The sequence below is a fragment of the Podarcis cretensis genome (assembly GCF_951804945.1).
Source record: "Podarcis cretensis genome assembly, chromosome: 9".
NCBI classification, from domain to species: Eukaryota; Metazoa; Chordata; class Lepidosauria; order Squamata; family Lacertidae; genus Podarcis; species Podarcis cretensis.
In genome coordinates, this window is record NC_137178.1 from 59,088,814 (window position 1) to 59,103,850 (window position 15,037).

Consider the following 15,037-nt stretch of genomic DNA (forward strand, 5'->3'; position numbering starts at 1 on the left):
TTACCTTTACCTTTAATGGTTTTTGGAGGAGAGTGCACAAACACAAGCTTGCCTTCCCTTATCCTCTTCAGTTGTACATTCGACACTCTGAGGCCTGACCTCTGCCATGGCCCCAAGGCATGAATGGGTTCTAAGGCTTTTCCTTTGGCAGCTGCGCAAGTGAAAATGTTCTACACGTTACACATAAAAAATATTAAAAACCATCCAAAACACATAGCATAAGGTGCAGTTAGAAGGAACTAGCATGTGGAGTTGGTTGTGGGATTTGCAACAAGTTTCACTTGGCACTGCAAAGGTCAAATGTGGTGGTCGGTGGGTGTTTCAAAATCTACTGGGAGATGACATGATTTCTTAATTTAAAATCAAAGTAAACTATAGCTCCTTGGAAGGCTGCCAATTAAAATGGATCTTGCACAGCAAAAATGTCATTTAGGTGCGCTCAGCACCCAACCTCTGTGGGAAGAAATGAAATGGAGGACATAGTTATAGGGATAGAACTCAAATAAGGAAAAACCCATGCACATTCACAGTTACCTAATGCAAACCTTGTCATAGGAAAAGTAACAAAGGATACCTTAATCTTCCTTCCCCTTTTCAGTTAAAGAGGTTTTACTCATGCTGCATTGCTGAAATTCCATTTCTGATGCACTGATCCTTGTAGACGGCTGGTCAAGGATTAAGGTACATTTTGGCTTTACTATTTTTAACCTCATGCATCTATCAGGTCCTTACCTTTGCTTCCTGCCTGTATCAGGGTAGAAACATTTAAAAGCATAGACCAGCATCTACAGAAAATGCTAAGAAGTGCTTGAGCCTTAGTGTCACCAGTGCTGCGATTTATGTTTCGAAACAAAAATCCCAGCATATCCTCCTGGACTGCTCTCTGAACTCCTAAATGACAAGCTCGATTTCAGAACTGAAGGGCATTTCAAAGGTGATGATCTGCTATGGGGGCAGTGCTTCTTTACGAGAAAAAAGCATGCAAACCAAATGTAGTTAATACCATGCGACAATAGAGCACATCTATTTTCTTGTGCATACATATGCCTGGGAAAGGGTCATTCCCAGCACCGGCATGTCACTGAAACCGATACACATGTGATTGTCACAATTATAATATCGTTTGCACGCTCCTTCCAGTTGAACTGCAATCTGCATAGGAAACTCGTGTTGAAGCAAACCCAACTGGCTGACAGAAGATGAAAAATGGTTACTAGGGTGCACAAGATGGAAGATTGGTTAATGAATGCAGTTTCTTTAAAAAAAAAAGCAGCTCAATATTCATATTACAATAATACAATGGTAACTAATACTTGGTATGTACTTCAGTGTTAAAAATGAGGACAAAGTGCTGCAGGATACAAGGACTGCTTGTGACAAATCCCAACCAGGATGGGGATGAATATCAATTTGGGCATGGTTCTCTCCGAAGAGCAATGTGCCATAATCCTTTCTGGTGGATGTGTGAATTTAAGTAACGTTCATAATATTTACACAGTTGGAAAACAGACCTTCCACTTCATGGTGCGAAACCTCACAGCAAAAAAATTACTCATGCTTCTTTTCATATCACATGATGGTGGCAAGAACGAGAGAACATGCTTTTGTCTAATATTATTTGATAAGGGTAAATTCTCTGAAGACAAAGCATCACCAATTTAAACTGGAAGGCCAAAAATCAGTTCATCTTCTTTAATGTGGCTACTGTATCTTCTGCTAGATGTTTTCTGAGAAACCATTTCTCTTCCTGCAGGGCTGCTATGGCGTGTCCGTAACGGGACGTTTCTGTTTCAAAGTGTCAATGAGGGACAACATCCCCCGTTTCACATTGGTTGTGACTCTTCTGGTCATCGAGTCTGCAGGAGGAGGAGGTGGCCGGACTTTTTGTGAAGGAGGTCTGGCTACCAAGCACTTCTGGTATCGTAGCTGAAAGAAAGCAAAGATGTTCTGCAATCATTAGCAAGGAAACCTTGAGTTTTCCTCACTATGTTCTGCAAAATCATTTAGGATTTGCTTCCGAGTAGGCAAGACACACACATATCATGACCCATCAAGCTTAAATGCGACCCATCAAGCTATGTATGGCCAATTTAAAATCAACAACTATGTATAGTGTTTCATCAACCTAATTTTGCTACCTGCATGGGATTGGTTCGTCACAAGTTTTGCAAATCTGCCCTTAGACATAGCACTTGTAGATCCTTAGAGCAGGTCTTTCCTCATTTTGGCAGTTTCTTACATTCTCTGCACAATTATTACATGTTAGCGGGGACAACGCATCATTAAGATATTGGATACACGACCGTCCTTTCTAATGCAAGGAGTAACAACTCAACATGTTGGCAGATTTGTTTTAAGTCTTCCACCTCTAAATCTAAAAGAATATAATTTGATGGTAGTGGCTGGGATTGAACGTTATTGTGTTCTGATTGCCAGAACTTGCTCAGGTTAGTGCTAGTATTTTCTCTATTAGCCCAAGGGAACAGATGACAATTTTGAAGGATGGTACCCACTAAACCCTCTGAAAGCAGATGCTGAATAATACCACTGAAGCAGGGAACTCTGGTTATTCTCATCCATCTTATAATTTGTTCTTCCCATTGTCTCCTTTCTATAAAGACACATTGTTCTCTTGCAAAAGGCTGGCGCTTGTTTCCTTGACTCTGATGCATTATGCTACTTATCTGGTTTTCAGTCTGTGCACGTAACAGTTCACAATATTCACTGCTAATAGCATTAAAGCAGAGGAGGGGGAGAGAGCTGACACTAATATTTAGAATCATGTTGTTAAAAAATGTTAAGATCCGAGCGCAGAACTGGGGAGAGAATTGTAATTTATCAGGGCGCTCTGAAAAATGAATACAGTGGTGCCTCGCAAGACGAAAAGAATCCGTTCCGCGAGTCTCTTCGTCTTGCGGTTTTTTCGTCTTGCAAAGCAAGCCCATTAGCGGCTTAGCGGATTAGCGCTATTAGCGGCTTAGGGGCTTAGCGGATCAGCTGATAAGCGGCTTAGCGGATCAGCTGTTAAGCGGCTTAGCGGATCAGCTGATAAGCGGCTTAGAAAAGGGGGGGGGGGAAGGAAAAAAAACCCCGCAGGAACTCGCAAGACATTTTCGTCTTGCAAAGCAAGCCCATAGGAAATTCGTTTCGCGAAGCACCTCCAAAACGGAAAACCCTTTCGTCTAGCGGGATTTCCGTCTTGCGAGGCATTCGTCTTGCGGGGCACCACTGTAGAATTATTGTTTTCCTGTCATTTTGCGTTCATGCTAAATACTACAAAATAATATTTGAGGGGGATTTCATGTACTGGTTTCTTTTAATGTTCTAATACTTCTACAAATTGTACTACAGTTTTCTGTGGTCACTTACCATACAAGCCGCCTGGACGGCTTCTGATACGTTGCCTGCATTGGGCTCACACCAGAAAACGTGGCACTCAAAATGCTGGTTCCCCGTATCCATAATGAAGGCAAACGTATGGATATCTTTGCCCACTCCCATAAAAGACAAGAACCGTACACGACATTCCACCACAATTTCCTCTTCATTCTAGTTAGGAAGGAAGAATTCATGTTGGTACAAATAAAAGTTTCAGAGGTAGCACTGAAGAAACAATTATTAGTTTGAGCGCTGGAAGCTCTGATTCTTGGAAGGTCACCAGTTATGGACCAAGGAACAAACCTGGTGTAACCTTCCAGAATGCACCAAGAGGTGGACTAACTGTCACAGCATCCCGAGTTTGGAGGCTGATTTGCAAATAGGCATACAGGGTGATGCAGTTTCACACACAATGAAAACACTCTTTCATATTTATTTTTTAAAGGTTGCCAAGCATCTTAATAAACAACAACAACAACTCTTTTATTAAAAAAATCACCTTATATCAGTATACAGATATGCAAGAAATTAATTTGAGGGGCATTAACCAAAAACTAGAGGTTACTTATTGTCCTAAGCTACCTGGGGTTCATTCTATGCCCATCAACTTCTCAAAGTAGGGTAGAAAAATACCCAACTATCTTGCCCATACTATGAATTCCATTTTTTATAGCTATTCCATTTCAAGGGGACTAGAGGAGATCTCTGCTGTCCATGTACATTTCTGTGCATATATCGCCTTGAGATGGTTGTTTAGAAGGTGATTATAAATGACAACAGTCACCCTATTACAAAGCACTGCAGGGAACCATTGGACTCAGTGAGTAAATTTTAACCCAGTAAGGTTAATTTTGTGAGGCTGGCTTTATTTTGACACAAATTAACCATTGCATAGTGCAAACCTGATACACTGATTTCTTGTTGGTAACGTTCCTTTGAAAAACAAAAGAAAACCCTATTAGGCTATTGGGGTATGTTGGACCCACTGTATATATATAGTAGAACCTCTACTTACAACCGCCTCCACTCGTGGATGCTCCAAGTTGCGACCACGGCAAACCAGGAAGTAACCGGCGGGTTTGCTGCTATTTGCGCATGCACAGGAGCGGTGATTGCTGTTTGCACATGTGCAGTAATGGGCAATCGCCGCCCGCGCATGCGTACAACGGCGCCTCTCCCAGCAACCCATTTTGCCATAAGGACAGGCCTCCAGAATGAATTGTGGTTGTGAGTAGAGGTTCCACTGTATATATTTTTTACCATGAGTCCAGTATTTCATCTAGCCATTTTTTGTTTGTTTCCGATTTGCTCGCTCTTCAGTTATGAGGCCAGTATTGTACATATAACACCTCATCTGTTTTCTTCTCCATGGATTTCTGATAGTCCAATAAGGAATTTAGGTTAATATTGTGGGGTATAATGTACCTTGGAATGGAATATTAATAAAATCCATTTTTCTGTGTTAGACGGCAGTCATTCTTGAAAACAGACCATTCTTGAAAACAGACAGGGACTGTATTACTGTATTTCTAGCTAGGGCTCTAAAGGGATTCACTGGACTTCAACATCAGATTAATATTATCCAAAAAGCTGGATAACTGAACTGTTGGATCATGACTGAGATCTATATTAGACATTATATTTCCCGTAAAATCTTAGGCAAGTGCGTTTTCTTCTCTGTTTATTTAAGCTGGTAGTTTTGTTATTTTTACAGGAGAAAATAGCAACATATGGCAGAAATGAAGATCTTTAAAATGCCATGCATACCATCAACGGTTGCCAAATTTGCTCTGGCAGTGCATATGGCAGCTTCTATTTATCTCAAATAAAATCGACTAAAAGGAAAGTTTGAAGAAAACAAAGCACTGGCTAAATAAGAAGGCCCACATTCTAGTATCAACTAAATATGAAGCATTTCTGGTTTTTAGAGAGGCCAGGTTGTGCCTTACTCCTTCGCTGATGACTGTCACCGTAGCATCTGCGACATTCATGGTGACAGGCACCCAGTCGTCTCTGCTGGAGGAGTCGATGAGGCTTTCTATAGCGGCATTCAGGGTGTCCATACCTGCAAGTTGCAGAGCAACAGAGACAAGATCACTAACGGAGAGTCAGCGTTTTATGGCAGGAAGAATATCAGGCATTAAGCTCATGGGGTGTGTGTTTGTTTTAAAGTAAGATTTTATTAAAGCTTTTTCATGGTACAGTAAGATAAAAGAAACAAATCCAGTGCTTTTTTCTGGGGGGACGCGGAGGGACGCATACCCCTAAAAATTTTGTGAATCTAAGTTTGGCTTCATTGAAGGGCAGTATTTCAATAGGAGTAGGAAAACGGGAGTACCCCCTGCAAAAAAATTAAAGACAAAAAGCACTGAAAGAATCGAAATAAAAACAAAAACAGGGAAAGAAAGAGAAAACACCAAAGGAAGACCCAGAAAATAGAAGAAAACATTACGTTTGATAGAGAAAAACTACTGCTGACATTTATTATTAATAATAATAATTAGATAACCCCTTTCGGACTTTTTGCGTTAAAAGGAAAATGAATTAATCTATGTAGGTCAGAAGATTGGGAAAATATTGCCTAGTAGAAAGTAGAACAGTCAGGTGTCACTCTAGAGTGAGTATTTTGAATAATGTCTTCTATGTAACTGACAGATGTAAAATCGGACGTCCTTTTTATTTTTCTTCTCTTCTCACTGTGGTTTTGGGGCACACACTCCCAGTCTGTCTCACATGAGGGGGGGCAGGTTTCCGGGAGAATAAAATGAGATGAAACCCATATATGCTACCCTGAGGAAGGGTAGACTAAGCATGCTAATAAAAGTCATAAAAAATAAGGGTGTCCAAGAGAAGGTGCCAACAAAGATGTAGGAATCTGAGCTGAAGCAGCTGTTTCATTCCTTCATTTATACGCTGATATACACTAGTGGCCAAAATTGTGGAAAACTTTTGGATAAAGTGTGTTTCCGAGGTTTGATGGCTCATAGCACCTGATTGGGTCTCTAAACACTCATGCTCATTGGCTACATTCAAATGAAGGAAAGCTACGGCATATCAACTTAAGCAAGTTGTGCTTCCTTTTTCTGGTTATTTGTCTATAACTTTTGATAGAATACAGATAACTGAACAAACTTTGCTGCATTACATTCTTCATTAAATTATCTTTCCATTGATACATAATTTTATGGTAAAGGTAAAGGTAAAGGTACCCCTGCCCGTACGGGCCAGTCTTGACAGACTCTGGGGTTGTGCGCCCATCTCACTTAAGAGGCCAGGGGCCAGCGCTGTCCGGAGACACTTCCGGGTCACGTGGCCAGCGTGACATCGCTGCTCTGGCCAGAGCCAGAGCCAGAGCCGCACACGGAAACGCCGTTTACCTTCCCGCTAGTAAGCGGTCCCTATTTATCTACTTGCACCCAGGGGTGCTTTCGAACTGCTAGGTTGGCAGGCGCTGGGACCGAGCAGCGGGAGCGCACCCCGCCGCAGGGATTCGAACCGCCGACCTTTCGATCGGCAAGCCCTAGGCGCTGAGGCTTTAACCCACAGCGCCACCTGCGTCCCACTAATTTTATGGTATTACTCCAAAAAAGTGGTGTTATGAGCCATCAAACCTCAGAAATACACTTTTTATTAGCCAAAAATTGGAAATCGCAAGAAATACCAACAATAGAAGATTGGCAGATGAAGATGTTTGGATTTTTTGGAGCTGGCCGACCTGACTGGAAGAATCCGCGTCCAGAAGGAAGAGGAGACACAAGAGGATTGGAAGAAATTTAAAGAATATTTAGCTAAATATTGTGATATAAGATAGATAGAAAATTCTTGGAAGTAACAAATAGGCTTAGGGGCAGAATAAGAATAGGTGGTAGTAAATATTAAGGATTTGAATATTAATAAAAGAGATGAGGATAGTAAATGAAAGGAGTGAATATTATTAGAAATATGAATTTGGAGAACTGCTATATAGGGGTTATAATGAAATTCAGTTAGAGGGGATTTGAGGAAGTCAGTTATCAATGTAACGGGAATTAGAGATTTGAAGTAAGAATTCTGTTTTGTGTTTCCCCCCCCCCTTTCTTTTCTTGTTGTGTGTTTTGTAATGTTTTCTTTTTTCCCCTATGTGATAAATGTGGAAACCAATAATTTTTTTTGAACCCCCCCCCCAAAAAAGCACCCCCCAGAAATACACTTTTCCCAAAAGGTTTCCACAATTTTGGCCACTATTGTAGAAAGAAGGGGAAGCAGTGGCAGAGGAAGTGGCGCTCCCTTGGTGTGGCGGGACTGTGTTTGTGGGGACAGGAAGGGGGCGAAGCGGTTGCCCCACAGGTATGTGTGCACATGCAGGGCTGCCACCAACCCAGAGCTCTCTTGAACCCCCCTTTTCCTTGCCTAGCCACATCTCTGTCCCAACAAGGATGCCACACCTGCCGGGAGTACGCCAGTACCTCTGCCAGTACTAGATTTAGGGCAGTTCCCCTGCACAAGGTGCTGGGTTGAGGGAGCGAAAAATGGAAAAGATCCGTCACTGAGAAGATTATTTGAGGGGCGCCAAATTGTGGCCTCGCTTGGGGCACCAACACGACCAAAGTCTGCCCCTGCCTCCACTCCTCTCTCGTGAGCCACCACTGGGAATCAACATGGTCCATTCTTCTTCACTTTTTCAGTGCAGTGGTACCTTGGGTTACATACGCTTCAGGTTACATATGCTTCAGGTTACACACTCCGCTAACACAGAAATATTACCTCGGGTTAAGAACTTTGCTCCAGGATGAGAACAGATATTGTGCTCCAGTGGCAAGGCAGCAGCGGGAGGCCCCATTAGCTAAAGTGGTGCTTCAGGTTAAGAACAGTTCCAGGTTAAGAACGGACCTCCAGAACGAATTAAGTACTTAACCTGAGGTACCACTGTATTTAGGATGGAACAGACTTGCAAAACACAGGACTGGCCAGGCTCCGAAGAGCCACTTCAGCTGGGTCCAAGTGTTTTGGTAAGACTAACAGGTTTGGACTTTTCTTTCTCTCTTGGAAAAGCGGGCACCCACATGCCATACCCCAAGCCACGTTTTACAGTCAAAAGGGCTTTGCCATTCTGTATTGGGTGAGGTCAGCTCTTTTGAGAAATATCAATTCGAAGCTCCGTGCAAACATCTAAGTGGCATATGAATTAATAAGCAATAAGTTCAGATCCACATATTAACATTCTGACCTTGTTATTTCACATTTGACAAGCAAATTGAAATAATTTAATTTTATCTTTCATGCCATGCACATCTCTGCAGTAACCCCTAATCTAGTAGAAGCTGGATCAAATCCCAACCGCCATATAATTAATTTGGAATAAAACTGTCACTGTCTGGCCCCACAGTTAATATCGCTAACAGATCTGAATAACTATAACACCCAAAGTATGCACACTGAAAGTCTGGAGGAGGTGAGATGCATATCCGTCACCTATTTTAATCCTCCGTCAATGAAGAACAGAGCGCTCAGATGCTAAAGAGCAAACATTAAGGGAGATATGGACAAAGATTCAACCTACCCACTGGCTTAGCTACAGGTAACATGCCCAAGTACTGTACATGGAACTTCTGGACCAGCTCAGTCTTTGGTGTTGGGAAATCTACTGCATGGGAACAAAAAAATCAATTTCAACTTATCAAAATTCACATCAGGCAAAATACCCTTATTTCAAGGGCAGAATAAAAGAATTCATCAGGTTGTCGATCTCTTAGCGATATCATTATCGATTCTAATAAATCTGTACTCCTTCTACCTACTATCGCACATTAAAAATGAGCCTGAGTAATTTCTGGGGAATTTTTAAGAAAGTACATCATCATCTTTTATTCTTGTAAGGTAAAAACAGACAAATCTGTTTAGCAGATCTTGCCTGCCCCAAATAAAGCCAGAGAAACAACCCAAGAGTCTTGTGGCATCTTAAAGACCAAGGAAGTTATTTTGACCTACATTCATGCTTCAACAGACTTAACATTACCCCTCTGGAAACACACTGTGAAAATTCTTTTTAATTTTTTAAAAAGTGGTTATTTATTAGTATTTAATTAATAAGTCACCTGTTTGAGACTACATAGTGAAGACAACATCCCAGTCACACAGTACCTTGTAAGGGAACATCCAGGGTGACGTTTGTCCGCTCTTGTAACGAACTGCAAGCCACAGCTTTGGCATTCTTCCGTTCAGCCATAATCTGGAGAAGACAGTGATCATATTATTACAATTATCATTTATTAAATTTGTAGGCCGCCCTTCATCCATAGATCTCGTCGTACAACCCTAATCCTGAAAGCCCTTAAAAAGGAGTGTTTCTCTTTTTCACCGTAACTCAGATGGGTTAAGGAACTACAGCTACAATCTTATGCACACCTACTTGGGAGTAAGCCTTATAGAACTCGTTGGAGTTTCTTTCCCAAAAGGATTGGGCTGCCTGCATTTAAATTTAAAGAGGCATGTTTGACAACCTGCAGTGCAAATATTGATGGAGGTGGTGGAAAACTTTACAGGGATGGGAGGTTTTCGCTACCTTTACCAATGCACCACATTAAAAAGCTTAATATATAAAAGTTATTTGCAATCTGGTACTCTGTAACAACCCCCGTGACCTTTGGGGGCAGAACAGTATGGAGATCTTGTCTGCAGCGTAAGCAGTGATAAGGACAAAGGCTATAGGCACTTCACGTACCATCGGAAGACCTTTTATGTCTCCCCTTTGAGCTACCGGTGTTGATAAAACGCTACACACCTTATGTGGGCCATTTCTTTCCGTAGCCTCCCATAGGATACTGTCAACAGGTCAGCCCTAGAATGTGTTGAGCCCTCTTTCCTCTGCTGCTCAACATTATCTTTAGAAGCAGTTTCTCCTGCACAGAAATGTATGCCAGGCAACTGTTTGTGTGGAAGCTTTGGTTTGGACCTATACTCTTAAATGGCACGGAAATAGATTTCACTGAAATCAGGGAGACTTCATGTAACACGCTCGGGAGTGTCGTATGGGGGTATGTTCGCACAGGAAAAGGGAGAGGATAGAATGAAAACAACAACAAGAAAGCTTGCCTTAGAACAGATTTCGTGCAGGCTTGTGGCAATGGCTTTTGCTGGCGTGTCACATCGAAACACGTGGCACTTCAAAATCCTCGTCTCTCGGTCTCTTGCTACATAGGCAAAGTCTCTGTACAAACAAAATTAATTACCTTATTCAAAGCAGTATCGCCCACAGAAATACCTGCTTCAAAAAGAACGCAAAGGAACAAAGATCACGACAGCTATGCTCTTGCCTCCAGTTTCTGAATGAAAACCACAGGAGAGGATTGTGGTCTCATGTTTGCATTCTGCTTGCAGGTTCCCCAAAGGTGCCTGGTGGCCACTGTCAAAACAGGACCACTGTCCTGATCCAGCAAGCTATTCTTATGTTCTTAAAGATGACAACTGAATGGTCAGAACTTACTCGTTCCACATACTTAGTAGCTATCACCTTAAAGGTAAAGGTAAAGGGACCCCTGACCATTAGGTCCAGTTGTGGCCGACTCTGGGGTTGCGGCGCTCATCTTGCTTTATTGGCCGAGGGAGCCGGCGTACAGCTTCTGGGTCATGTGGCCAGCATGACTAAGCCGCTTCTGGCGAACCAAACGCCGTTTACCTTCCTGCCGGAGCGGTACCTATTTATCTACTTGCACTTTGACGTGCTTTCAAACTGCTAGGTTGGCAGGAGCAGGGACCGAGCAACGGGAGCTCACCCTGTTGCGGGGATTTGAAACCCTGACCTTCTGATTGGCAAGTCCTAGGCTCTGTGGTTTAACCCACAGCGCCGCCCACATCCCTTAGCTATCGCCATAAAAACAATTAAATGGGCCTGCGTCCTAGTGAGGGATTCCAAAGCACAATTCCCTTTGTTGCAGAGCATGTGCTCTCCGTGCAAAGGGTTTCAGGTTCAACCTTTGGTGTCCCCAGGGAGTGCTGGCAAGGACATGGGCCTGAAAAGACTTGGGAGCTCCTGCCAATCAGTCAACAATACTTAACTCAAGGGCCTCACTTGCTGTAAGGCAGATTCCTATGAAGGCAGATTCCAAAAAAGAAAAAGAAAAAAAAAAAAAGGTTTGGAATGCACTGATAACTGTGTTATAATAACCACATCAGATGCTCTTAATACAGATGAAAAGTAACCACAACAAATGCTCTTAATGGAGACTGCGTTCTTTGGTCACTTGATCCTGAACATATCCAAGACCAGGCCTTTAACCTTTGCAGAGAATCTGCTTAGGGAGACACTGTTTGCTCTCCGCTGCTCTGAAATGATCACCCTGCCTCAATTCTCTTCCTTAGAAGTCCCCACGGAGGAGCTAAAGGCTATAAGAAGTGCAGCTTTCTATACATGCCATGATTCCACAAAGGGGGCAAAGCTGTCACCACAAGCAAAGAAATGGTATCGGCAGGTATCACTGGGGATGTGAGGGCGGAGGGCAGAAGGGACCGGCAACCATCTGCTGCAAAATTATCCGTCAGCATTAGCAATCAAATGTGGATCCTTCCTTCCGGCAAGGTCCAAATGATAGGGCAACTTCAATATTTAATCCTATCAGATAGGGAGCTCAGGAAAATCCGTAGGCGCAGTTTGCAAGGGCGCTCCCCTGGAGCAGAGGCTCTGTTTAAAGGCTGCTGGAGAGAATGAGACAGGTTCGAAAGCTGCTACGCCTGAAACACTTTCCTCCCATGTAAGCCATTCTGTAGCAACAATTCACCCCTTCCCTGTACTGCCACCAAGGTACGGTGACCTTGAGCATTCGTGACAATGCTAATCTCTTGCACAAAGGCCAGGGAGGGGGAAAGGTTATGGTCTTTGCAGATACAGAAGTGTTCAATATTGAATACATCACCGGAGCCCTTCATCTTGGCTTTCTTATCTATCTCTCTTACTGTGGAATCCTTTCTGGGTCATTTGCTCTGTTAACCTCAATTCTGCATTAGCTCATTTCAAACGGATTAACACGAGGAGAGATTTATGGGCAAACTGTTTACCTGATTTACTAAGGAATTTACAGGCTTCCCAGCTCCATGCTGGGAAACTTAAAAGATGAGGCAGAGGTCTGCATCGTGACAGTTCTTTGTAAGGCAAGGAGATCAGAAACCTTTTTGCATTTGGCTCTCGCTGAGGTGGCATGTGTGCATATATTCCATTTAATCCCCGAGGTGAGATTAGGCTGAGAGGAACTGACTGGTCCTGTCACACAAAGAACTTTCAGGCTTTTGAACATCAGTCTCCCCAGTCCAATGCTATGAGAGCCAGTGTGGTGTACTGGTGAAACCAGCTGGGAAGTTCACTGAGCAATCTTGGGCCAGTGGCCGTCTCTTAGCCTGACCTCCCTCACAGGGTTGTTGTGAAGGTAGAATTGGGAGGGGGAGAATTATGGCTCCTTGAGCTGCTCAGAGGAAAGTGACAAATAAATAAATATTCACCACAATAGTACTTCAGTAGGGAGTGAGGGGCAGGGGCAATGAAAATGTCAGATTATGGATTATGGAAGTCCTAGAGGCAAAAAAAAGGTCACGCTGTGTAAAGGTCCAGCTAGGTCACAGCTGAATCTAGAAATTCTTTAACATGGACCCAGTATTCACTCCCTTTTTGCTGGATTCCTATACTTGATAGTCCCCACTCTCAGCAAAAAGCTGTGACAAAAAGAAGTACAACTGGCTTTCTTCGATGCAGAGGATAAACAACATGGCACGACCTTCATACCCAGCTTGTAAGCTGATCAGAGGTAGTATGTTAAGACTAGGTAAAAGCTGGCCTAATGCACCGAAGTTATTACAGTGGTACCTTGGTTTAAGAACAGCTTAGTTTATGAGCAACTTGGATTAAGAACGCTGCAAACCCAGAAGTAGGTGTTTTGGTTTGCAAACTTTGCCTTGGAATAAGAACATGTTTTGCTTCCTGTTGAGTGTGTTCCATTTGTAAATTGAGTCCCCTGCTGCTTTGGGAAAACACATCTTGGTTTAAGAATGCCTTGGTTTAAGAATGGATTCCGGAACGGATTAAATTTGTAAACCAAGATACCACTGCATTTGGGTTGGATCTTTTTTTTGGAGAGGGTGTTGTTCACTGTGTAGAGGCTGAGGAGAGAAATGAAATGGCTGAAGTGAGCTCGGCAAAGGATGCGGTTCTGCGCTGAGAGGAGGCCACAGAGGAAACAATAGGCGCTGCAAGTGTGACAAAAGTTATAAGCCATGCTGCTTATAACTTACATTCCTGTACAACTACTTTTGTTTGCTTCAAATTGTAAACTCAGACCAGCCGCAAGGCTACATGGTAGAGCCCTCGCTTCGCTTTTCTTACGATCCCTTTTTGCTGGTTATGTTCTTCCTAAGTCAGGCCCATTAATTCTCCCTCTAGTTGGGAGGTAGTTGCCCTTTGGGTTTGTGTGTCGAATTTGGTGAGCCTTCCGCCGTTTTCATTTCTTTAAATTGCAACTAGGAGTGCCCAGAAAGAGAGAGGATGCAGTTATTGCATCCTCAGCAGCTAGATAGGCAACTGAGCACCGCATGAAGGAGCTTTGGAGTCCGGACAAAAGGGACACAGCTGTGACTGAGGGAACCTATTTTGCTCTTTAGAAGACACCATTGTCTATTTGTTTCGCCTGGTTCAGGAACAAGTTAACAGGTGGAGTCAATGTGGCTGCTCTCTCAACATTGCTCAATGCAAAATATGCCCCCTATTAAAAACAGTTGCCAAACGTGGCCCCTGAGCATAGTTTTCCAACACCTGCCACGTACTGTTTTATGCAGAAACAGCCATTCACCAAAATATTAATTCTTTATGCATGCACTCTGCCTGGTAGTAATGGCAATTATCAGCTAAAACTAGACTGAGCTGTTATTCTGAACCAAATCTGGAAAACAAGGGAGATTTCTTGGCAGGGCTAGAGGGGAGAGAATCAATTACATGTTATGGTATGCAAGGCTGCGGCTTTGTTGATTAGCCCAAGCACAAAATAATCCTTTTAATTTAAGGTACTCTGGTCAGCTTATTACAGAACAAGGTGGCCAGGGGAGAAAAATAACCTCTTCAACTGAAAGAAAAATGATGAAATAGAACAAATATTGGGGGCGGGGAAGAGATATTCCATTCTCTTACTTTAATTCTTTTAAATGGTTATTCTTTGGGACTAATTGGATGGCCGTGCTTATTTAACACCCAGTTAAGCATCATTTAACCATGCAATGATGGTTATGTAGCGACATATAACAGAATTTATGTGACCACTGCCTGGTATGAACGAGGCTAGTCATTATACTAATGCCCCTTGAGACATCCCGATTAAATGCAGCCTGAAAGAATTTCTATTATTAGAAAAATGAAGGGGCTGCAGCCACAAATTCATGCTTAGGGTTGTAGCAAGAAGTCCCACTTTTATAAGCCTTTAAAACATTGCACATAGGAAGCTTCCCAAGGGTGCAGCCATTCCCTGCTCCTGCGTTCTCAATTGATCCACTGTCTTGCAAACAATGACTGTTTTCACATGTGGCGTTTAAATTGCCTTTGGAGATTCAGTCCCACTCTTCTTTTTCATTATTGTTTGTTGCCGATTGTTGTTTAGCATTAACATGTCACAAATCCATCTGCTTGCAGAATTCATTTATAACCAACAAC

General features: G+C 42.8%; 1 protein-coding gene across 11 annotated transcripts in view; it reads right to left on the reverse strand.

The window, feature by feature from the left end:
* APBB2 (amyloid beta precursor protein binding family B member 2) overlaps positions 1-15,037 on the reverse strand; it is a 112,263-nt gene that overhangs the window by 3,338 nt on the left and 93,888 nt on the right. For 8 of the 11 annotated variants that reach the window (XM_079989690.1, XM_079989687.1, XM_079989683.1 and 5 more), the window contains 6 exons: positions 10,450-10,564; positions 9,499-9,586; positions 8,918-9,001; positions 5,328-5,443; positions 3,370-3,549; positions 11-1,926 (listed from right to left, as the gene is read on the reverse strand). In XM_079989690.1, the coding sequence (XP_079845816.1) occupies positions 1,759-1,926; positions 3,370-3,549; positions 5,328-5,443; positions 8,918-9,001; positions 9,499-9,586; positions 10,450-10,564 (751 nt within the window). In that variant the 3' untranslated portion in view covers positions 11-1,758. Of the gene's footprint in view, positions 1-4; positions 1,927-3,369; positions 3,550-5,327; positions 5,444-8,917; positions 9,002-9,498; positions 9,587-10,449; positions 10,565-15,037 lie in introns of all 11 variants that reach the window. The other 3 variants (XM_079989691.1, XM_079989688.1, XM_079989686.1) reach the window with 2 other exon arrangements.